The 26,126-nt window shown below is 44.4% G+C and overlaps 1 protein-coding gene across 1 annotated transcript in view; it reads right to left on the bottom strand.

Moving 5' to 3' along the window:
- The window catches only part of LOC137347956 (plexin domain-containing protein 1-like), a 467,720-nt gene that overhangs the window by 85,365 nt on the left and 356,229 nt on the right, over window positions 1-26,126 (bottom strand). Inside the window, exons 8-9 of the mRNA XM_068013022.1 lie at window positions 19,983-20,078; window positions 10,238-10,319 (exon numbers count right to left, since the gene is read on the bottom strand). Coding sequence (XP_067869123.1) covers window positions 10,238-10,319; window positions 19,983-20,078 — 178 coding nt within the window. The remainder of the gene's footprint in view (window positions 1-10,237; window positions 10,320-19,982; window positions 20,079-26,126) is intronic.

Genomic DNA, 26,126 nt, shown 5'->3' with positions numbered 1-26,126 from the left:
TGAACCAGTGGAATTTGAAACACCCTCATTTCAGGTCCCAGTGCACACAAATCGGCAAACACAAACTGCTCAGAATTCCTCGTGTCTCCATTGCATCTTTTAAATCAGGGCATCTTATGGAAAAGGCCCAAAGTTAAAATGTTGCGAGCATCTGGGGGTTGTTTTGCTGCTTGATGCTGATAATAACTTTTGGCAGCTTGCTTTCGTTTAATTTTTCTGGTATGAGACTAAACCCCAACCCCCCTCACAAATATCTCCCTGAAAGCAGCTCTATAAACAAAGCATCCCTTTTCACTACCTCCTGTGCTTTGGATGAACCTGCGCGAATATGGACAGATACATTCTTCGGGATTGACATGGACCATTCCTCTCTCACGAACCCCCCATCTTGCCTTGTTTCTCAATCCCTTCTCACTGAGTATAACCGCAGGTGGATTTACTGTGCACAGTTCCAGTGTCGACATTATAAAAAGGATAGGGCGGCACAGTGGCGCAAGGGCGGCACAGTGGCGCAGTGGTTAGCACCGCAGCCTCACAGCTCCAGGGACCCGGGTTCGATTCTGGGTACTGCCTGTGTGGAGTTTGCAAGTTCTCCCTGTGTCTGCGTGGGTTTTCTCCGGGTGCTCCGGTTTCCTCCCACAAGCCAAAAGACTTGCAGGTTGATAGGTAAAATGGCCATTATAAATTGTCACTAGTATAGGTAGGTGGTAGGGAAATATAGGGACAGGTGGGGATGTTTGGTAGGAATATGGGATTAGTGGAGGATTAGTATAAATGGGTGGTTGATGTTCGGCACAGACTCGGTGGGCCGAAGGGCCTGTTTCAGTGCTGTATCTCTAATCTAATCTAATCTAAAAAATATAAGAGGTACTGGAGAAGGTGCAAAAAAGATTTACAACGATGATACCAGAACTGGGAGGTTATAACTATCAGGAAAGACTGGGCCTCTAGTTTCTTAAAAAGAGAATTCTGAGGGGTGATTTAGTAAAGGTCTTGTAAATTCTGAAGGGGTTTGATAGGCTAGATTTAGAGAAGATGTTTCCTCTTGTGGGGGAGGCCAAAACAAGATGTCATAAATATAAGATAGCCACTAATAAATCCAGTGAAGAATTCAGGAGAAACTTCTTTACATAGAGAGTGGTGAGAATGTAGAAATCTCTACCACATGGAATAGTTGAGGCAAATAGCATAGATGCATTTAAGGGTAAGCTAGATAAACACATTAGGGAGATATGTTGATTGGGAGAGATGAAACAGGGTGGGAAGAGGCTCATGTGGAGCATAAACACCAGCAAAGAGCAGATGGGCTGAATGGCCTGTTTCTGTGCTGTAAATTCTGTGTAATTCTATTACATGTCTGGAGTTCTTCCTTGTGAGCTTCAGTGAAGTCACGACTCCTGTTTGCAGCAATATAGAAATTGAACTAATATGACACCCTCCGGTATTAAAACGGCGTTAAAATATTTTTTTGTCATCTCGTCTTTTTCCATTTTCCTTTCCTTTTTTCTATCTTTTGCTCTTTTTCAGTCATTTTTTTCCCATTCTTTTTCTTACTTCCTCTTCATTCCCCTGTCTCTCCTCACTGCCAGCTGATGACCTATGTTGGGGCAAAATTGGCCTTAGTGGTAGAGAAAGCAGGCGATAATGTACTGGTGACTCATTTTACTGCATGCCTGATTGCCTTTCCTATTGGGCGAGATTTTAACTCGCTCAAATCCATTCACTTACACAGAGTTAAAATCGGACCTAATAGGTGTAAAACTGGCACTGATGTCAATTTCACCCCCTAAGTATTTTCTTTATACAGCCTATGGTGTTTATAGAGGGTTTTCACTGCTGCGGGGCATGCTGAGATAGCTCCACGTTGAGTTGCTCCTTCAATGAAGGGGTGGACATCTTTGACAGGATTTGCTAGAGAACATCATAAATGCATAGTGAGACTGATTTTCCTGATGGGCACCAATCAGAGGCAATGTGTGCACAGTGCACCAGTGGCTTGCTTTACCTGTGGCAGATTGCTAGCCCAGCGTTCTTGATGGCTCTCTTTAGAATAAAGAGAGGAAATCAGGTGCACACATAAGCAGTGGGTCATGCTCAGGTAACAGGATGTTCAATCGCACCTTGGGCCTTAAGGCCCTAGGCTTCAAGCAGCAAAGAGGACCAGGAACCAAAATTCCAAGGACTATTGCCGAATCATTGTTCACTGGCCATGAGGTTTCAGGAAGCAGGTTCGTGAGTGTTTTGGCTGTTCCTAAAGTGGTCAAAAGTAAAACTGCCTGAAGATTTTGGTAAAAATGCTTTAAGTGTATTCTTGACTGAACTGTACCCTGGTAGGTAAATTCTGCTCATTTCCTAGCTCACACCAAATCCTGTTCACGAATCACCCCTGTGCTCACTGATATCCATTCGTTACCAACCAATAACACCTCAATTTTAAAATCTGCATCCCATTTTCTAATTCATCCATTGATTTGCTTCATTCGATCTCTATAATATCCTCCAGCCTTCTGTGACCTCTGCACTCCTCCAATTCTGGCATCTTACGCATCCCCAATTTTAATCGCTTCACCATTGGCGGCCATGCCTTCAGCTCCTTAGGCACTAAGCTCTGGAGCACCCTCCCTAAGCCTCTTTGGCTCTCCACCTCTCTCCTTTAAGATGCTCAATAAAACCCACCTCTCTATCCAAGCTTTTGGTCATCTTCTGAATATTTCCTTACTTGCTTAGCATCAAATTTTGTTTGCTAACACTCCTATGATGCACCTTGAGACATTATACCATGTTAAAGGTGCTATATAAATGCAAGTTGTTGTGAAGTCCCTCATCCCCTTTATGGAGTGAGTCAACCAACAGGATTGGAGATTGCCCTTATGATTGGATAAAGTAAGATCACCGTCCTTTCCTTCCATCTCTTTCTTGTCCCACCTAATGTTAATGACCTCCTCCACTGGGCTCACCCCACAATCTCCACAATCTGGCTTGCTCCTCTTTCTTCCGTTCAGCCATCTGAGGTTGCTCCTTCAGTCTAATCTCTGCAACGTGTTCCCTCAACACCTCTGCATTGCCATCTCCCTCCCTACCTTGAAAGTCTCTTGAAGATTCGTCTAATCCCTCGCGATTCTTGCCTCCCCTTGTTTCTCTTTCCCCCTCCGGCTTATCATGCATGGTGCTGTAAAGCACTCGGAGACATTACTCTCTGGATGCGAGGAGACTATGGGGTTGTAAGTTATTCTTGAGACTTAATTGAATTCCCATGTAAATATTACAACAGTGGCAGATGAGACAGTAGCAGACCCAGACTATTCCAAAAGTAATGGTTTCTGAGCAGGCACTGCTGGGACTTCATTCACCCCATTTTCCGCCCAAGGATACAGGGATGGTCACGTGTACCTGAATGATAGCAATGAGTTAAACAAAACAATGCAGTAAGTTTGACAGCAGAGTGCTAGAATCCACTTGGAGTCAGTTTTTACCAGACAGGCTAACATCTGCTTCTTCTTAATGACAACACATCTGGTCGTTGCCAATGAGGACCTGCTTGTGTTGCAGACAATGCTTCATCGATTGTAAGTTTTCAAAGGTCTGGCCACTTATTTGCTGGCACACTTGCTGGCAGATTCAATGGCTGTTCATTTGTTTGACTAATGAATAATGAACTAATGTGACCCTCTAATACTGTTTCACATGATTTGCTGTTTGAGCATCTCCTCACTTTGTTTAAACTTTGTAAAAAAAAGTGTAATTTCAGCAACTTCCTTTGTATCCTGTTGTGTTCTGTATGAAAAATCTTTGAAATGACTGGAAGTGGGCAGTCCTATCTAGACTTTTTTTTATTTTTATTCTTTCATGGGACGTGGGTGTCATTGGCAAGGCACATCCCTAATTGCTCTTGAACAGAGTGGCTTGCTAGGCCATTTCAGAGGGCAGTTAAGAGTTAACCACACTGCTGGAGTCACATGTAGACAGCTGACCCCATAATCTTGGCTGCAAAATCAAGAAACTTGAGACCTTGAATGTTAGTTGTAGCTCAGTTGATAACACTCTTGCCTCTCATTCACAAGATTCTGGCTTCAATTCCTATAGCAGTGCTTAAGTGAAACAACAAGAGTGACACTCCAGTACAATACTGAGGGAGCGCTACAGTGCTAAAGGTGTATATCTCAGATGAGATACTAAACTGAGGTCCCATCTGCCTGCTTGGGTGGATGTAAAAGATCCCATGGCACTGTATTGTAGGAGAGTTCTCCCAGTGTCCTGGCCAATGTATATTCCTCAATCAACATCATAAAAGAACAGATTATCTCGTCCTTACCATATTGCTGTATGTGGGAGCTTGCTGTGCACAAATTAGCTGCTGTGTTTCCCACCTTATAACAGTGACTACACTTCAAAAAGTACGTCATTGGCTGTGAAACGCTTTGAAACATCCGAAGGTCGTGAAAGGCACTATATAAAGGTAAGTCTTTCTTTCTTCTTTTAATGGTAGCTGATCTGTCAGTCTCAGAAACATGTAGTGTTTTAGAAGATAGCAATGCTGTCTTACAATATACAGAAGGACTGAACAATTAAGTAAATCCAAAATGAATGCTGCAGTTTATTCATTATTATCCACTTGCCTGGATGGGTGCAGCTTCAACAACACTCAAGAAGCTCGACACCATCCAGGAGAAAGCAGCCTGCTTGATTGGCACCCCATCCACCAGCTTAAACATTCTCTCCTTCCACCACTGGCGCACAGTAGTAGCAGTGTGTACCGTCTACTAGATGCACTGCAGTAACTCGTCAAGGTTTCCTCAACAGCATCTTCCAAAACCATGAACAAGAGCAGAAGGCTCATGGGAATGCCACCACCAGCACGTTCTCGTCCAAGTCATGCACCATCCTGACTTGGTAATACATTGCTGTTCTTTCATTGGCACTGGGTCAAAATCCTGGCACTCTGCCCCTAACAGCATTCTGGGTGTACCTACACAACACAGTCTACAGAGGTTCAAGACAGCGGCTCACCACATCTTCTCCAGGACAATTGGTGATGGGCAAAAATACTGCCCCTGTCAGCGACGCCCACATCCCATGAATGAATTAAAAAGAAAGTGCTGGGATCAGTCAATTGAGGAATTGATGTTTGAAAGAGGGGACAGTAAAAACAACAATTACTGTCTTTAATATAGTAATGTCCCAAGAAGCTTCAAGGAATATAAATGGATCCCGAGCGCTAAGAGTGGAAGGGGAAGAAAATTTGGGCCAGGCTTTGTGGAAACTAGTCACAAGAGGGAAGCATTAAAGTAGAATATTTCCACAGACAGGGCAAGACTGTGACTAACAGTGGAACAGAGGAAGGGAGATGCACAAAAAGCCAGAGATGAAAGCAGAGGCCATTAGTTTGGTCACAGGGCTGGAGAAGGCTCCAGATGTAAGCAGGGGCGGGTGGTGGGGGGGGGGGGGGGCGGGCGGGGAGAGGCAAGGCCATAGAGGGATTTTTTAATCAGGAAAAGTATGTGGAATTAAATGCATGAGGAACAGCAAAATGGAGTGAATGGGAGAGCAAAAGAGAGGGAATGAGAGTGTGAACAGGAAATGGGAAATCAAGAGAGATAGAGAGAAAATAATTAGAATGAGAGGAAGAAAGAGTGAGAAAACAAGAGATGGGAGTGGAGAAGACAGAGGAACTAAAAGAAAAAAAAGAGGAGTAACACAATGAGAGAGAAAGGGAGAAACAGCAATTGACAGGTTGTAGAAAAAGAGCACAACAGCAAATTAGAGACAGCAAGGGAGAGAATTAAAAAATGTGTAAATGTAAGTCAGAGACAAAATGAGATAAAGATGAGAATGAAAACAAGAATAGAAAGTGAGAGATAGAGGTCGAATTATAGATTGAAAATGCATTGAGAGAAATACAGAGCGATCAAAAGAATGAAGCACCAGGGAGACACAGACACAGATAGTACAGGAAGCATTCTGTTTTGCAACAGCTGTGTCACTGAGTGTAATTGAAATCTTCTCCCTTTTGTATCAACGTTTAACTCTGGAGAAAAATGACAACTGAAGGAAGAAATATAATTATGTGCTACAGCTGAGGATAGTCAAAGACAGGGTATCTCACTGGTATCAAAGACTATGGTCATAAATGATATCAGTTCTGGTGTCATTTGGCACTGTAAACTGTTTATTGATATCAATTGCCATTTGCAGTAACAGCTGCACTGTCTGTTCTATTAGAGATGATGCTGAAGCTATGGGACAGGATACGACATTGATGTGGAAAGCTCAGAATGACAGTACACCATCTGCCACCTCTCTTGTAGTAGCGTGACCACAATGTTCAGTGGGGTAACTTTCGGGAGACTCAGGTCCTGGGGCACATTTCTTTAGTCACCCAGAAAATGGGGAGCTCTGTGGCCTCCGCATCCAATCTCGGATCTGCACTCCAGCCAACTGAGATCCCAGACCAAGAGTGCAGTCTTGCAAAATCTACCCTAATGTTCTTGATGCTTATCAAAGACAGCAACCACTACACTTAACTCATGTAGGAATGGGCTACGACACTGAATGTGTTACAGTCTTTCCCGATATCCATTCTGGTTTGAATTATGGGATGTTTATTAACTCACAATCAGGAACATAGGAACTGGAGTCGAACGTTTACCCCCTCAGGCCTGTTCCATCATCCACTGAGATAATGGCTGATCTACACCTCAGCTTTACTTTCCTGCCTTTCCTCCACATCTCTCGATATCCTTAACTAACAAAAATCTTTTGATCCCATTCTTGAAAGCTCCAATTTTCCCAACATCCGCAGCCTTTTGGGGAGAGAGATCCAGATTTCTACTAACCTTTGGGTGAAAAAGTGATATTACTCCTGAATGGCCTTGCTCTATTTTAAAGATTTTGTCCCCTTGTGCTTGATTCCCCCATCAGAGAAAATAGTTTCTCCATTATCTACCCTATCAAATCCTTTTAACATTTTAAACACCAAGATCAGATCAACCCTCAGTCACCTATACTCAAGGGAAAACAAGCCGTATTAATGCAAACTGTCCTCTAAGCCCTGGTATTATTCTGGTGAACACCCAATGTCAATACAGCCTTCTTTAAGTGAGGTGTCCAATACTGAACACAATACTCCTGACCAAGCTTGTGATTCTATGCTGTATTTAAATGCTTTGTAATTCTATCTAATTGTAGGAAAGAAAAGGTCCTTAATGTGTGAATGAAATGATTCAATGACATTGATTTTGTGTTTGTTTAATTCATTCCAAGGGCTCAATAAAGTAACAGCCTTGACTCATGTGCATCGATTTGGCACTTATCCTACTCCTGACAGGTAAGTAATTGACAATCTGAGGAGGCATGGATGGAAAAACTAGACGGGGATAAGTCCTTTCTTGTCTATGAAGGGACTGTACTGAGGATGAGCATGCGAGGAGAACAGCAAGAACACAGGGTGAGAAAAGAGCAATGGACAGTAATCTTCCCAATTTCTCCCCCTCAATTCTCTCCTCTCCTGAAAGTACTGACTCTTGCTGATATACAGGTGAGTGGGTTCCAGCGCCTTGTCTTAATGTATTTGCCTTAACAACAATGACATGCATTTATATAGCGTCTTTACTGTAGTCAAATGTCCCAAGCAGCTTCACAGGAAGGTTATCAAACAAAATTTGACACCAAGCCACGTAAGGTGTTATTAGAACAGGTTGGTCAAAGAGGTAGCTTTTAAGGAGTGTCTCGGAAGAAGGCTCCTTTGACAGCACCTTCCAAAACCAGTGACCTCTACTACCTAGAGGCACAAGGGCAGCAGAAACATGAGAACATCATCACCTGCAAGTTCCCCTCCAAGTCACTCAACATCCTGACTTGGAACTATATCGCCATTACTTCACTGTCGCTGGGTCAAAATCCAGGAACTGCCTCCCTAACAGCACTGTGAGTGTACCTACACCACATGGACTGCAGTGGTTCAAGAAGGTGGCTCACCACCATCTTCTCAAGGGCAATTAGGGATGGGCAATAAATGCTGGCCTGGCCAGCGATGCTCACATCCCACAAATGAATAAAGAAAGTAGTAGAGGCAGACAGGCTGAGGGAGGGAATTTCAGAGCTTAGGGTCCAGGCAGCTGAAAGCATGGCGACCGGTGATGGAGCGATGAAAATCAGGGATGTACAAGAAACCAGAATTGAAGGAGTGCAGAGGTCTCGGGGTTTGTAGGGTTAGGGGAAGTTACAGAGATAGGGAGAGGCGAGTTCATGGAGGGATTTGAAAACAAGGATAAGAATTTTCAAACCGAGGCATTGCCAGGAAGGAAACCAATGTAGGTCAGCGAGCACAGGGATGCACATTAACAATACTCATTAATGGCAGCACACATACACATAGATCCTCGCTAGTGTTGGAAATGGGCGCTGTAACAGATTTTGCCCCTGCTTAAATAAGGGGCTTCCAGGTTGATTGTATTTCCTTTACTATTATCCTGACTGAGATCAATTAATGCCCCAGAGGGCAAAGCAAATCTGGGATCCTCCTGTTCTGTAGGTCGCAGTCAAAAGCCCGTTGATGCTCTTAACCACTGAGCAACTGAAAAAGTTTTATAAATGTCATGCTTATATCAGCTGGATACATTTGAACAGTTAAAGAGAATAATATACAAATAACATACAAAATGATAGAGCGCCAAAAATATCTCTCCCTATTGATATATTTAAAAGAGTACGCCAATGTGTAACCCTGGATGTCACACTTCAGATATCACATTCCAACAATGCAGGCCACCCACTCTGTCGAGTGCCTCCCCCACCCCCCCCACCATGATTGCCTCTTCCCCTCCCTTCAATATCCCTGGGAGATGGGGGCGGCCCTCCTTTGTGGGCACTCCATGGCCCAAAGAGTGGCCCCCAGCGGCAATGCCCCCCCCCACTCCGATCACCGGAGCCTGCATGTCTGGTCCTGGCATCCCCCAACCCAACTTACCTGTCCTCTGAATGGGCCAGAAGCTCTTGGGGTGGGTTGCTGTCCCCGTCAGCAAATGCTGCCCTGGGTCTTGCCGTCGGCCGAAGTGGGGTCGCATCCCACTTTCAGCCCCAGCGGCAGGACTTCCCCGTTAATGGCAAAATTCAGCCCTTGAGTTCAAAATCTAGGCTGACACACCAGTGCAGAACTGAATGCTGCAGTGTCACGGGTGCTGTCTTTCAGATGAGATATTAAACCGAGCCCGTGTCTGCCCTTTCAGGTGTGTGTAAGACAGCCCATGGCAGCTGGGCGGCACAGTGGTTAGCACCGCAACCTCACAACTCCAGCAACCTGGGTTCAGTTCTGGGTACTGCCTGTGTGGAGTTTGCAAGTTCTCCCTGTGACCGTGTGGGTTTCCACCAGGTGCTCTGGTTTCCTCCCACAGCCAAAGACTTGCAGGTTAATAGGTAAATTGGCCACTGTAAATTGACCCGAGTGTAGGTAGGTGGTAGGAGAATGGTGGAGATGTAGTAGGGAATATGACATTAATGTAGGATTAGTATAAATGGGTGGTTGTTGGTTGGCACAGACTTGGTGGGCCAAAGGGCCTGTTTCAGTGTTGTATCTCTAAATAAATAAATTATTTGGAGAAAAGCAAGAGAATTCTCCCAGTGACCTGATCAATTTTTATCCCACAATCAACATCACTAAAACAGATGATCTGGTCATTATCACATTGCTGTTTGTAGAAGCTTGCCATGCATTAATTGGTTGCCCTGTTTCCTGTATTGCCAAAGTGACTAGACTTCAAAAGTAGTTAACTAGCTGTAAAGAACTTCGGGATGTCCTGACGTTGTGAAAAGGGCTATATAAAATCAAGTTCTTCTTCTTTCATCCTCATGATGACCTGGGAGCCTTCTGGAGCTGTCCAACTCTGACCCAATACATTGCCCAGCCAGTAGCCTGTTTTCGCAGGGTTGGGTTGGGTGGTTCCAGATTGGTTCCCAGGCCTGACCAAAATGAGTGAAACTCATTAAAATAAGGGCAGGCCAATCCAGATGGCAGTGGCCAATTTTGCCCATTGATGTCATCACCTGGTCACCTGGTCTGAAAATGACCCAAAACGAGAGTTGTTGTTTGATCATGAGGTAATTCAAAGAACCTTTTTTTAAAAAAGGGTGATCATTTTATAATTGGAAGATATTGTGTGGTTGCTTTGTACAGAAAATGTTTTCTTAAATGCTGCTCGTCTTTTAAGTGAGCTCTACACACAGAGAGCTAGGAAACTCTTACCTCTGGAGAACACCACACCAGCTGCAGTTGAAGCGGACTTCAGCATTGACACAGGCGTTACAACTCAGGTGTTGCAGACACACTGTGAGAGAGAGAGAGAGGAAATGGTGGTCTGAATTCAGCGAATTATTAGAGAAAGCAGACAGTGAGAGCAGTTAATTGATCACTAGAATTAATTACAGCTCTAAAATAGTAAGGAGCAAACTGCCCAAAACCAGCTTGGAATCATTAAATGACAGAGCTGGAGTGAAACCCTTAGAAAGATTCAAAACATCAGCTGCTTCCGCTGTAGACCTTTGATGCAAAAAAGTTTCATAACTGAGGTAAAATGTTCTCCAGCTTAATGTCAGCAGAACTTACACTGAAACTTTTTGGCTCCCCTGGCCACTTCTCTTTCTCTGGCCTTGACTTCATCAACTTTCTTGGCTGCCACCTTAAACTGAGTTTCCTTCCCATTACCAACACCATTTTCTTTCACCCCTGAAAGATCGCTTCCCTTCAGCCTGACCTCTTCCCCCATGCTGCTAATACAGAATCTATACTTTTACCGCTGCGAGGATTACCATCTCAAATGTTGGTCGTGCTGGCCTTCACCCTCCAAAAACTAGAACTTATTCAGGACCCCTTGGGTTTTTCGTCCTTTCCTGCACAAAAATCCCACATTCCCATTTATCCCATCCTTTCTCAGCTCCACTATCTCACAATGCCCCATTAAATTGATTTTGGCATTCTTTCCCTTGTTTTCATGACCTCGATCCACCCTGCCTCACTGATACAAGTCAATCGTAAGTCCCTACCCTCTTCTGGCACTAAGGGCTGGATTTTGTTCTCCTCCCGAGGTCGGGCTCCGTGGCAGGGGGTGGGTGGGGGTGCTGGAAGATCAGAGCGGCAGCGGCCCGTCACGCAACCCGACGCCGGGATTGCCTCTTCCCCTTCCCAGCAGTGGGGAGGCTCCGTGGAGGGCCCCCCACCACTCTGCGATGGGACCCAACTTTAAATATTTAAATGAGGTGTTTGCATGAATTAAAATCTAACCCGCAGTGATCTTACCTGCAGTTCTGGATGTTCAGCGCGACGGGCGGCACTCATATGCCTTCACTTTCCTGTCTAGGAAGGCTGATGTCACCGATGTGGGGAAGGGGGGGAGTCACATCATTTGAAGTATAGCGCAGGGGGGGGGTGGTGGAAGAGGATGAACTCTGCAATGTTAGTGTGTGTGGGGGGTGGGGGAGATATGGGGCAAGCATTTATTTTCAGTGTCGTGGGGAGGGGGAGGGGTCTGCATTCTCCACGTAGGGCTGGTAGCCCTTTAAAAATAGCGCCTCTGTAGAGATCATAGACGCTGTTGACGGCACTGCCAAGGCCGTCCCTGCTACGTGATTGGGGGCCAAGGGTGGCCGTCCTGCATATCCTAATGAGCTGCCGGGCTCAAGATCGCAGCGGCGTGGCGGTGTGCAATGTGCGCCTGCCGGCCGCCAATTCTTCCGCCCACCGCAGCTCCAGGCGGCAGGAAAACAAAATCCAGCACCAAATTACACCTTTCTCCGTCCGTTCTGCCATTGGTGGCTATTCTTCAGCGAATATACTCTAATCTAATAACTCCCGACATGAATCCCTCCATCTTTCCACCCGTCTCCAAAAGCCTCTTTGGCTGTGCTGTTGTTGGCCTCCTCCACCTAAAATTCTACACTGCTCAGAAAGCCCCTTTTTATAAAGCACCTTTCTGTTTACACAAAGGAATGCTATAGAGATGTAAATTGCTGTTTCTGAATGCCTCAGGCATTGTCACTAGAACTCATTGCTGAATAAGTGTAGATGTGAGCACATTTGATCAAGAACAAAGAACAAAGAACAAAGAAAATTACAGCACAGGAACAGGCCCTTCGGCCCTCCAAGCCTACGCCGATCCAAATCCTCTATCTAAACCTGTCGCCTATTTTCTAAGGGTCTGTATCTCTTTACTTCCTGCCCATTCATGTATCTGTCTAGATACATCTTAAAAGACGCTATCATGCCCGCGTCTACCACCTCCGCTGGCAAAGTGTTCCATGCACCCACCACCCTCTGCGTAAAGAAATTTCTACGCATATCCCCCCTAAACTTTTCCCCTTTCACTTTGAACTCGTGTCCCCTTGTAATTGAATCCCCCACTCTGGGAAAAAGCTTCTTGCTATCCACTCTGTCTATACCTCTCATGATTTTGTACACCTCAATCAGGTCCCCCCTCAACCTCCGTCTTTCTAATGAAAATAATCCTAATCTACTCAACCTCTCTTCATAGCTAGCGCCCTCCATACCAGGCAACATCCTGGTGAATCTCCTCTGCACCCTCTCCAAAGCATCCACATCCTTTTGGTAATGTGGCGACCAGAACTGCACGCAGTATTCCAAATGTGGCCGAACCAAAGTCCTATACAACTGTAACATGACCTGCCAACTCTTGTACTCAATACCCCGTCCGATGAAGGAAAGCATGCCGTATGCCTTCTTGACCACTCTATTGACCTGCGTTGCCACCTTCAGGGAACAATGGACCTGAACACCCAAATCTCTCTGTACATCAATTTTCCCCAGGACTTTTCCATTTACTGTATAGTTCACTCTTGAATTGGATCTTCCAAAATGCATCACCTCGCATTTGCCCTGATTGAACTCCATCTGCCATTTCTCTGCCCAACTCTCCAGTCTATCTATATTCTGCTGTATTCTCTGACAGTCCCCTTCAGTATCTGCTACTCCACCAATCTTAGTGTCGTCTGCAAACTTGCTAATCAGACCACCTATACTTTCCTCCAAATCATTTATGTATATCACAAACAACAGTGGTCCCAGCACGGATCCCTGTGGAACACCACTGGTCACACGTCTCCATTTTGAGAAACTCCCTTCCACTGCTACTCTCTGTCTCCTGTTGCCCAGCCAGTTCTTTATCCATCTAGCTAGTACACCTTGGATCCCATGCGACTTCACTTTCTCCACCAGCCTACCATGGGGAACCTTATCAAACGCCTTACTGAAGTCCATGTATACGACATCTACAGCCCTTCCCTCATCAATCAACTTGGTCACTTCCTCAAAGAATTCTATTAAGTTGGTAAGACATGACCTTCCCTGCACAAAACCATGTTGCCTATCACTGATAAGCCCATTTTCTTCCAGATGGGAATAGATCCTATCCCTCAGTATCTTCTCCAGCAGCTTCCCTACCACTGACGTCAGGCTCACCGGTCTATAATTACCTGGATTATCCCTGCTACCCTTCTTAAACAAGGGGACAACATTAGCAATTCTCCAGTCCTCCGGGACCTCACCCGTGTTTAAGGATGTTGCAAAGATATCTGTTAAGGCCCCAACTATTTCCTCTCTCGCTTCCCACAGTAACCTGGGATAGATTCCATCCGGACCTGGGGACTTGTCCACCTTAATGCCTTTTAGAATACCCAACACTTCCTCCCTCCTTATGCCGACTTGACCTAGAGTAATCAAACATCTGTCCCTAACCTCAACATCCGTCATGTCCCTCTCCTCGGTGAATACCGATGCAAAGTACTCGTTTAGAATCTCACCCATTTTCTCTGACTCCACGCATAACTTTCCTCCTTTGTCCTTGAGTGGGCCAATCCTTTCTCTCGTTACCCTCTTGCTCCTTATATATGAATAAAAGGCTTTGGGATTTTCCTTAACCCTGTTTGCTTAAGATATTTCATGACCCCTTTTAGCCCTCTTAATTCCTCGTTTCAGATTGCGCCTACAATCCCGATATTCTTTCAAAGCTTCGTCTTTCTTCAGCCGCCTAGACCTTATGTATGCTTCCTTTTTCCTCTTAGCTAGTCTCACAATTTCACCTGTCATCCATGGTTCCCTAATCTTGCCATTTCTACCCCTCATTTTCACAGGAACATGTCTCACCTGCACGCTAATCAACCTCTCTTAAAAGCCTCCCACATATCAAATGTGGATTTCCCTTCAAACAGCTGCTCCCAATCTACATTCCCCAGCTCCTGCCGAATTTTGGTATAGTTGGCCTTCCCCCAATTTAGCACTCTTCCTTTAGGACCACTCTCGTCTTTGTCCATGAGTATTCTAAAACTTACGGAATTGTGATCACTATTCCCAAAGTAGTCCCCTACTGAAATGTCAACCACCTGGCCCGGCTCATTTCCCAACACCAGGTCCAGTATGGCCCCTTCCCAAGTTGGACTATTTACATACTGCTCTAGAAAACCCTCCTGGATGCTCCTTACAAATTCTGCTCCATCTAGACCTCTAACATTAAGTGAATCCCAGTCAATGTTGGGAAAATTAAAATCTCCTATCACCACCGCCCTGTTGCTTCTACAGCTTTCCATAATCTGTTTACATATTTGTACCTCTATCTCACGCTCGCTGTTGGGAGGCCTGTAGTACAGCCCCAACATTGTTACCGCACCCTTCCTATTTCTGAGTTCTGCCCATATTGCCTCACAGCTCGTGTCCTCCATAGTGCCTTCCTTCAGCACAGCTGTGATATCCTCCTTGACCAGTAATGCAACTCCTCCACCCCTTTTACCTCCCTCTCTATCCCGCCTGAAGCATCGGTATCCTGGGATATTTAGTTGCCAATCATGCCCTTCCCTTAACCAAGTCTCAGTAATAGCAATAACATCATACTCCCAGGTACTAATCCAAGCCCTAAGTTCATCTGCCTTACCTACTACACTTCTTGCATTAAAACAAATACACCTCAAGGCTACAGCAGTCATTGGACAAGATGTGGAAAGTGTACAGCCACAGCAGCTGCAAACCTCTTTGTCAAATTCAGCTTACTCAAAGTTCTGGAATAAGAAAAGTTAAAGTAGCCTGTTGTAGATCATTATTTTTTAATGTATATTAGTTTTTAAATATTTTTACTTCCAGACCCCTCCAGGGGATATATTTTAATCAACAAAACAAGACATGTCACAATGGGAAGACTACAAGCCCACCAGGGATTACACCTCATGAGTGAAACAAGACATGTCATACTAGGCTGGAAACAATCCTTGGGGGTGTGTGCACCTAAGGGATAGTACGTGCCACCATGAGATCAGAGATGAGGACAGGACAAATTCCACTTCACAAATAAACAGCTCTCTGATACAGAAACTAATAATGAGGACAGACCAAGGGAATTCACCTAAAAACATAAGAATCGTGGATTGAGGAAACAACTGCAAGCTACCCACTCTGTTGCACTCATCATACTATTACCCTCCTATTTAATCAATAGAGAAAAGGTATTGCAAAATTACTCCCTGCACCTAAAGCGAAGTCAAGTGGACTCACATCTAACCTTACATTCTGCTTTGTAAATCCCAGATCTATTGTCTTGTTGCCTGAGAGACCCAGCACCCAAGGAACCCATCATCTTGTTCATATCATTCAATAATCTCCAGCTTTGATTATCTTTTATAACCATCTGGCCTCTTCCTAACTCGATATTCACCAGCTCCTAAGTTGCCATTCAATGCTTTTTTATCTGAGAATCTGTTCCACATATCTACAACTCCAAAAAAAAAAAATTCCGTTCTCAAATTGTCTCATCTATGGCTGGTACATGCTCATGTCCTCCAGTTCTGTGCTCACAGAATACCAATTGCAGAACAGCTGTGGGCATTGTGCCTGTCTCATTGTGCTCACCAGTGGGTCCAGCTGGTAGTGCTGATGACAGACCAGGAGAGCACCAGGTCGGGTCTGGGGCTGTCATGGTGAACCTGACAGCCCCCTGGTCCGGCCTGCACACTGGATAATGCCTGCAGTTTGAAGCACCGTGGAGGTACAACGGAAATATTCCAGCCCTGGTGCAGGGAAGGGCCCAAGACTGATTGCTAGTGATGGTGGACTGAGCTATCAGGAAAAGTCAGAAAAATTCATCGGGCTTAAACTTCTTGTCAATGGAGAGGGCCTAAGTGGCAGCTATGTCAGGGTGGGAAAATGAGCCGGATACTGGATACTCCAGGATTCAGCCACAATTTGACCAGTCATGGAAATTCCTATCAGGAAATTTATGAATGATTCTTCTACCCGCCTTCCTCCACATTCAGGGGTCATATGGGGAACAGTTCCCAGGCTACCCTGCAAATTACTTCTTGCAGACCCTTGAAAAGCCACAGGAGAGCTCAGACCAGTGGAAAAGTCCCTATGAGCCTTCTAGAGGACCCAAACTACCACAGTCTGGTATTTGATCCTGCAGGGGATCGATCACTGTCTCTAGTCAGTCCAGCTCCATGAAAGCCAAAATTTTTGATAAGACATTTCTTCAGCTCACTTGGACCTCTGTGGGACATGGCTCTGATTTGGAAGGATGGGTTGGTTTGGATTGGTGGGGGGGGGGGGGGGTGGCTGCCACTGATACACCCACCTCAACTAGAAATTTGGGGGTCTCTGGTCTTGAGGAAAGAGTGGCAGTGTCTGCATTTACACCCATGGAACGAAGTGCTAGGAGTTTCCAGATCATAATCTTCAGCTCAGACAGGAGATGAATAAGAGGTAACATTATAGAGTATATAAGACACTGAATGAAATAGTCAAGGCTAAGCCACTCCAGGTCAAGTGTACAAGATAATCAAAGGCAAGCTCAGGACTAAGGTCATCACATTGTGATTAATACCATGAATGGTCTTTGAGTAGCATAATAGAGCCAAAACATCTGTGATGTGGAATTATAGGCTTCAATAGCATAATGAGCTAGATGGGCTGAATGGCCTATCTTATCGTCATGATCTTTGTGATATGATCAGTATCATCTACAATAGAAGCATTAATATATCCCACAACTACACAAAAGGGAGAGTTGCATTAAATTAATTTAATTTAATGAAATCTACGCCTGTTCCTTTAGTAGAATGACTGACAGGAGAGCTGTTTGCATTAATGTTAACATTTCACAGAAACATGCATTGGGGATGTTTCCCAATGCACATGTTTCTATGTTTCATGGAAAAAATAGAGAGCATTTAACCCTCCTTGAAGATGTATGTAAATAATGGATATATACTAAATACCTTGCCATTTGAACATGCCCAGGAGTAAGGATTTGCTGTCCACATGACTGCTCATTGACCTCCTTTCTTTAAATAGGACACACAAGCCACTAACTCCTTGGAACAATTTATGTTGCTTTTCCAGCCATCTGAACAGACCATACATATGCTGCCTGCCTCCTGAAATCAGCATTCCGAGAACACCAATTACCGAAGCCATGCCAACATCACTTCTGCCTCACTGGGCCCTATTGACGAATCCAGGTAGTTATAATGGGTAGAGGTTGTTTGCAATAGGTCATTCCAAAACTGCTACATAAGGGAGATGTGAGCATTAATTTGTTGAAGATAGCACCACCGCCTTTGCGGAACAGCTGACAAGGGACACAGGCTGTCACTGTGCTACCAGCTCTCATCAATCACCTTCATGCTTTCCGTCAGTGGAGCCCCATTAAGGGAAGGGTTAAAGACCACTTTAAGAGTGGTCCAGTTGACTGGTTTACCCATCATAAATTTGTCAACAAATATCACCCAAAATTCATATCTGTCAAGTTATGAACAAAGTAATCAGACATTCTGGGGTCAATTCTGTCCTCTCCTGTCATTGACAGAGTGGTAAAAGATCTCACACTGGGTGTCAGTAGGCTTACCGCCCCATTAATATCAGCGATGTGACCAGAGTCATTTTTAAAGGGGCCCACTGCCGGGTGTCCAAAGCACCAACCCGATTCAGTGGATACTGAATATGATAGTTGGGCTCCTATGATAGAAATAGGACCCCGATTGCCCATTTAGGTCGGAAGTGGTCACAGCCTGCACAGTGCAGATTCGATCAGTTCCACGGCAATGGTAGAGAAGAAATCCAGCGAAAGGTAAGTTTTCAATCATTTCTGTGCACTCTGGAGGAGCAGAAGTGATTTTCCAGAATCACAGGAATAATCTAAGGCTGCTGCCATCCCAGGACCTCCACTGTTCACGATCGCGGCCCCCACTGGTGCTATGCAGCTCGTGTACTGAATTTAAATGAGGCCTGAGCCTTAAAATCATGGAGGCTTCTTTGCCGCTGGAATGGGCAGCTAACTAAAAGTCAAAATCTACCCCTCTCTCACTCTCTCTGAGATAGTGCCACTCCAGCACAAGACTGAAAATATTTCCAGGGAGTGACATGTGACAATCTAGTTCCAAGCTTCTGATAAATGTATGATGCGTCTGTGATATGTCATCACACAATCCTCTTTTTCAGTTATCTGCCTCCTTCTTGTACATCCCTTAGCTTTCCGCCTTTGATTTTTCATTTTTCTGTTTATTTTAAATTATGTTCATTACACGGAGAGGTGTCAAAGCTTTGGCACCCAGGATTAGTGTGAAGCACTCCTAGGCTGGGACTCTGTTGTGGTCCCGATCTCGGGCTCCGTGGCGGAGTGTGGGGGGTGCCGGAAGATCGCACCGGCAGCGAACCGCCACGGAGCCCATGCCAGGATTGCCGGGCCCAATCTTCCCAGCAGCGGTGAGGCTCCACAGCAGCCATCCCCCCACCCTGTCACTGCTTGGCAATGGGACCCAACTTTACATATTTAAATAAAGGAAATGCATATATTTACATATTTTTCACTGCGATCTTGCCGGCTGTCTGCAATCATCCGAGCGGTGGCCGGCACTCCCGCGCCTTCACTTTCCCGTCCAGGGAAAGCTACCGAGGTGGGGAATGGGGGAACTTTGCATTGCAGTGAGGTGGGTCGGAGTGGGGTGGGGGGGTGGGGTGGGGCGGGGGCGGGGTGAAGGAGTCAACTCTGCATTTTCAGTGTGGTGGTGGGGGGCGGGGGTAGAAGGGTTGAACTCTGCACAGGGCAATTGGGTTGGAAAAGGGGTAATCTAGGCTTTTCTGGTGTAGTTGGCGGGGGGAGGTAGGTCAAACTTTATTTTTTGTTGCAGTTGGGGAGGGGGAACAGGGACCACTTTTATTTGTCACCGCAGGCCTGGCAGCCCTTTAGAAATGGCGCCAGTGCCTGTGCCAAGGCAGCTGACGCCATTGCCAGTGTCGCAGAGCCCGCCCCCCGCCACATGATTGGGGGCGGGGGGGGCAGCGCATGCAGATGGGCCGCCGCACACTAGATGGCTATGGCATGGTGGCGCATGGTGAATAAAATTCAGCCCCTAGATCAGGCAGCACACGACCAAACACAGAATTACACTGACCTCTGTCAATGTGCTTTAATCCTGCAACTCCCAAGAGCATTCGCAGCTGAACCAGAGTGGACTTTATGATTTACTACACCAGAGATCTTTATGACCCAAAAGAGATTGCCAATTAGTAACAAATTGGAGGTTTTCAGCTATGGCCTGGAGCTACTAGGAGCAAGATCTGACAATCGCAGTTACAGCTAGCAAACTTTGTACCATAAATGTGGTTGGATTTGAATCCAGATACAAGAGGTGAATGTACATTATGCTAACCAACTGGGCCATCTAGTCCCCATTTCCTCTCTACTTCAGCTTATCCTCTCCTAAAAGCGTCTTTAGTATCATTACTGTGTCAGCTACTGATTGTAATTAGAATGCACCATTCAATGAAGAACTGAACAGAACATCAATGAGGAACTGAAAAGAACAACAAGGATCTCTCCTAGCATAGAAATCAGCACATGGAGGCCAGTCACGATGGCAAAGTAAATAAAACAGGAGCCCTCCGTGACCCTCAATGCGATCACAGATAAAGCTCGATCCCCATAAAAATCACAACTTACTGGAAACAGGGGTGAACTCTAAGGCTGAGCTGTTACTGATCTTCATCATGTCTATTTCCACCCTGTGATATTCATAAATCATTCGTCTCTGACCATCTGTGAATAGAAACACAACATAAAAAGTTATCATGCAGGTGCAGCAAGTAATTAGGAAGGCAAATGGAATTTTGGCCTTTATTGCTGCGGGGGGGTGGGGGGGGGGGGGTTAGGGTTTATAAATAGGGAAGTCTTGTTACAACTGTACAGGGTGCTGGTGAGGCCACACCTGGAGTACTGCATACAGTTTTGGTCCCCATATTTAAGGAAGGATATACTAGCATTGGAGGCCGTTCAGAAAAGGTTCACTAGACTGATTCCTGGGATGAAGGGGTTGTCTTATCAAGAACGGCTAAACAGGTTAGGCCTTTATTCACTGGAGTTTAGAAGAATGAGAGGTGATCTTATTGAAACATATAAGATTTTAAAGGGGCTTGACAGGGTAGATGTTGAGAATATGTTTCCACTGGTGGGGGAATCTCGAACTAGGGGACATAGTTACAGAATAAAGGGGCACACATTTAAAACTGAGATGCGAAGGAATTTCCTTCCTCAGAGGGTGGTGAATCTCTGGAATTCTCTACCTCAGAGAGTTGTAGAGGCTAGGTCACTTAATGTATTTAAGGAGGAGGTAGATAGATTTTTCAAATCTCGGGGAGTCGAGGGGTATGCGAAGCAGGCCCTAAAGAGGAGTGAGGCCATGATCTTATTGAATGGCGGGGTTGAATGGCCTACTCCTGCTCCTATTTCTTATGTTCTTATAATATTGCACAAGAAACAGGTCAGTCGCAAGGGTGAGATTCCAACTAGAAACTCACCCCCAGGTATCTGCTACTGTGTGTATAACCTTTTTCAGTCCAAGAAATTCAGGCTGTAATTTAAACCCATGCATCTTTTATTCTACATCTAAAGCATCCAATAAATCAGATTCTATAAGTCAGTCCAGGTATCTGTTACTTTGCATAAAAACAATTTAAATTCTTCAATTAGATTTTAGCTTGCAACTCACTCCCAGTTATCTGATTTCTATATACAAACCCTAATATGCTCTGAAATACCTGAGTTTTATCATGATAGCGATTTACAAAAAAAGGTTTCTTATTGTAGAATGCATACTTTTATGAATGAATAAAAGGTCTCTAACTCCCAGATGCCAGTTTCAAAATTGGGGTTAATTAATTTTGGTACTTTAAAAATATCATAATCTTGGATATTAAAAAAAATCCCATTGCACTATTTCGAAGAAGAGCACAGGAGTTTGTTCCCGTATCCTGGCCAATGTTCACCCCTGAACCAGCATCACTAAACTATCGGGTCATTATCACATTTCTCTTTGAGGGAGCTTTCTGTGTGCAAATTGGCTGCCACACTTCCTACACTACAACAATGACAACAGTTCAAAAGTATTTATTTGGTTATAAAGTACTTTGGGACCTCCTGATGTCATGAAAGGTGCTATTTCATTGCAAATTATTTCTTTTATGCTAATGATGAGTGGGTATTCACAGTACGGCTTTTCACCATTATTCTCAAAATCTCCTGATCTCTCTGGGAGCAGGGAATCACCTGTGCTAGGTCTTGATTCCCAATATTGTCCTGTCCTGAGCACTGGGCTTATGAGGCTTCCCTGTGACATGGGGAATTGGGCAATTAGCATGCACTATTCAATAAGCAACTGGACAGAAGAACAAGGATCTCAAGGAGAACACAGCACAGAGAGTCTAGTCACTGCTGGCTGGAGATTTCCAATGAAGCATTCCAATCCAACTTGTGCCAAAATATTCAATGGCATGGCTAAAATAATTATTGTAATGCTCTATGTAAATCAATACTTCATAGTCACTAGAATGATGATACGACTGAGGCGGGAGGAGCACACTGTCTTTCTCTAGTTCCACTTCTCCACAGGTCACAACATATGTTTAAATGTTTTTCCAGTTACCGATATAGTCAATTAGAGACTCTATTTTTATCCCAGAATAAAATACATCAACCAGGTTTCTTTAATAAACAACAAAATTGTCAGTTTATTATAAAAAAAAGTCTTAACTAGTAATGAAGCAAAGCATAAACACACAGACTGAGGTATAAAAGTTCCCTTTTACCTTAACTCCACACACACACACACACACACACACACACACACACACACACACACACACACACACACACACACACACACACACACACACACACACACACACACACACATATATATATACAGTAAGTAACCAAAAAAAAAGTTTTTAGAGATCTATTACAAAAAAAACTGGCCAAATACTTGCTAATTCTTGAAGAAAAAAGAGAAGATATGGAAAGATGTCGGATGTCCTTTGTTTTGGTTTGACGTCCCAAGTTCATATAGACGGCTGTCACTGGGATCTTCCTAGAAAAGTTCTTGTCTGGTGACATTGAAGATCAGTTTGGACAGGCTTTCCAGGAAAATGCAGCAACAGTTTTCGTCTGTTTCTCACACTTGCTTCTCAGAGCTTCGCAAAAGATGGAAAAACTGGCAGGCTTTTCAAACAGCTGGAACAGACGGAGTTGGGGTTTGCTCCCTTGGCACGTTTTCTCCAACTGTCTTTTTAACACTGTCCACACACCCAAACTTACTGTCCAAAGTGAAACCAAAAACAATTTCATAAGAGTCAAGCCTCCTGACCCCATAAATCTTGACCTGTCACTTCTTTGTAAACATCTTTCACCAAGTCAAAAAAAACCCTGCTGGGTAATTATCTGAAGACTGGTGACTCCCAGTAAGGGCTTGTTTTCAACACTCCTTAATTCTTCCAGTTACTGTTCTTTACAATCTCAGTCCAAAAGACCGTCTTATGACCTCTTTTTAAAAAAACTCAAAGTTTCAGCATCTATGGAATCCTTTTCAGTTTTACAACCCAAATCCTCAAAAAATTTAACAAAAAAATGGAAACACTCATAACAATGAACATATCATGTTCCAAAGTCCCTACTGGAGAAATTAAGTGTCCTTGTAAGTAAAGCAGGAAGCAGCTGCTCCTGGTTAATTTACTGGTTGATTCTTCAACTGAATTAGTCCAAGTCGAAACATAGAGTGGCCGATTTATTTTTTTTTGGCCTTTACTAACCTGGTGCACTACCGGCTTGTAATAAGTGAGCATTTCCTGCAAACCATACTGGAGGCTTAGAATGTCATTTAACACCCAAAAACCAGGTGCTGTGCCCGAGTTACCAACCCATTGTTTTAGAAAACTATCCCGATTACATTCTAGAAATTTGTTGCCTTTAGTAATTCAGTTTTTCTGCTTCTCCCAGTCTATGTGAAAATTAAAATCTCCCATTATGACCACTTTATTTTTGCTACACACTTTTCTGATCTCCATATTCATACAACTGCACCCTCTACTATATCACTACTATCAGGACATGTGTAGACACTCCTAACAGAGTCCTGCATCCCTTGCAGTTCCTTAACTCTACCCATGGTGTTTCTATCGCCTGCCTAATCACCCTCACTGAAATCCCTTCATTCTACTGTGGTAATTGTGTCTTTTATCAATTTTCTTTCATTCATTCATAGGATGTGGCCTTTGCTGGTGTGGCCAGCATTGATTGCCCATCCCTAATTTCCCTCCTTTCCCAATTTTTCTGTTCTTTGTAAGGATCCTATACCCTGCAATATTTTCACTCCCAATCGGGCTTGTGTGCTGGCCAGGTCTCTGTAATGACTACTACATCAGAATGCACAATTGTCAAGTAATCACTAAAATAAGAGAACGTATTAGTGCACACTCATTTGTGTTTTTACATTTTCTGCTTTTAATGTAATGGAAGGATTAAGCATTAATCACAAACCATCAATAGAAATTGACCTGACCCTGCACTTCAGCAATTAAGTTTTGCTGCTGAGGAATATTGATTTGCTCTCCAAATCACTTCTTGTTTAAAACAATCATGAACAGATGTACGCTGCTAATCCTCTTGTGTTAGCTGACTTTTTTTTTTGCTAATTTTCTCTCTTCCAATCTTCCACAGTGTCAGCCTTGGCTCAGTGGGTAGCTCTCTCATCCTAGCAAGAATGTTGTAGGTTCAAGTCCTACTCCAGGGACTTGAGCACATAATCTAGGCTGACACTTCAGTCCAGCACTGACAGAGTGTCGGAGGTGCTGTCTTTCTGATGAGACGTTAAACCGAGGCACCATTTGCCCTTTTACAATATTCCATGGCTCTATTTGAAGAAAAGTAAGAGTTCTCCCCAGGTGTCCTGGCAAATATTTATCCCTCAACCAACACCTCAAAACAGATTATCTGCTTATCATCACGCTTTTGGGACCTTGCTGTGTGAAAATTAGCTGCTGAGTTTCTGATGTTACAACAACAACTGCACTTCGAAAGCAATTCATTGGCTGTAATGCGCTTAGGGACATTCTGTGGTCATGAAAGGCGCTATATAAATGCAAGTCTTTCTTCCTTCTTAGGGCACAATTCCATGGGTATGAGTACAACTACCAGAGCAAAGAGGTTATTACCCATTGTGTGTTAAACAAATGAAGAGTTTTATTCGTAACCTTCTGCTGTAAGGTTTCTATATGTGAGATAAGTTTAGGTAGTCTGAATCTAACTATTGGCAAGAATGGATCCACAGCACACAGAACTGGCCCAAAGTGGCACTAATTAGCCAACAGAAGACAACAGGATGGCTGGTATGGAAAATGAAAAACATAATCACAGTGTGTTCCTCTGAGGTTGATGTTGGTACAGAGCAGAAGGACCGTTGCTCTTCATCTCCCCCTGAGTTGGGAGTGCTTGATGCTGAACATTAAGTGGGAATGTTCCATTCCCCAGCACTGACATCCCTCACCTTGACAAGCACCAAACTGCACACAACAGAAAAAAGGGGAAAAATGAACTGGGACGATGGAATAATTTGGTAAGTGCCTGTCAGAGTCTCGATAGGATTTTCTCATTATAAAATTACCAATCACACAGTCACACCTAGACCTACACACATCCATCACTAGCCAGAGCTTAATAAGCTGCTGATCTGCATTAATTATATATTAATTGCTAATTTTATGAAATAAGAGAATGGTTTGTAGGGTTGCATGAGTATTCACCAGGTAAAATTTATCCACTGATTAGAATGCATAACCTGGCTCTAACCACTTTTTAAAAATATTCATTCATGGGATGTGGGCGTCACTGGCCAGGCCAGCATATATTGCCCATCCCTAAATGCCCTTGAGAAGGTGGTGGTGAGCTGCCTTCTTGAACCGCTGCAGTCCATGTGGGGTAGGTACACCCACAGTGCTGTTAGGAAGGGAGTTCCAGGATTTTGACCCAGCGACAATGAAGGAATGGCGATATAGTTCCAAGTCAGGATGGTGTGTGGCTTGGAGGGGAACTTGCAGGTAGTGGTGTTCCCATGCATCTGCTGCCCTTGTCCTTCTAGGTGGTAGAGGTCACAGATTTGGAAGGTGCTGTCTAAGGAGCCTTGGTGTGTTGCTGCAGTGCATCTTGTAGATGGTACACACTGCTGCCACTGCATCAGTGCGTCAGTGGTGGAGGGAGTAAATGTTTGTAGATGGGGTGCCAATCAAGTGGGCTGCTTTGTCCTGGATGGTGTCGAGCTTCTTGAGTGTTATTGGAGCTGCACCCATCCAGGCAAGTGGAGAGTATTCCAACACACTCCTGACTTGTGCCTTGTAGATGGTGGACACGCTTTGGGGAGTCAGGAGATGAGTTACTCACTGCAGAATTTCTAGCCTCTGACTTGCTCTTGTAGCCATGGTATTTATATGTTCAGCTTCTGGTCAATGGTAACCCCTAGGATGTTGATAGTGGAGGATTCAGTGATTGTAATGCCATTGAATGTCAAGGGGACATGGCTAGATTCTCTCTTGTTTGAGATGGTCATTGCCTGGCACTTGTGTGACACGAATGTTACCTGCCACTTATCAGCACAAGCCTGAATATTGTCCAGGTCTTGCTGCATTTCTACATGTATCTGAGGAGTTGCAAATGGTGCTGAACATTGTGCAATCATCAGCGAACATCCCCACTTCTGACCTTATGATTACAGGAAGGTCATTGATGAAGCAGCTGAAGATGATTGGGCCTAGGACACTACCC

Source organism: Heterodontus francisci, chromosome 33, assembly GCF_036365525.1.
Source record: "Heterodontus francisci isolate sHetFra1 chromosome 33, sHetFra1.hap1, whole genome shotgun sequence".
Taxonomy (NCBI): domain Eukaryota; kingdom Metazoa; phylum Chordata; class Chondrichthyes; order Heterodontiformes; family Heterodontidae; genus Heterodontus; species Heterodontus francisci.
Note: the sequence above shows the minus strand (reverse complement) of the source record. Positions and strands in the feature narration are given on the sequence as shown.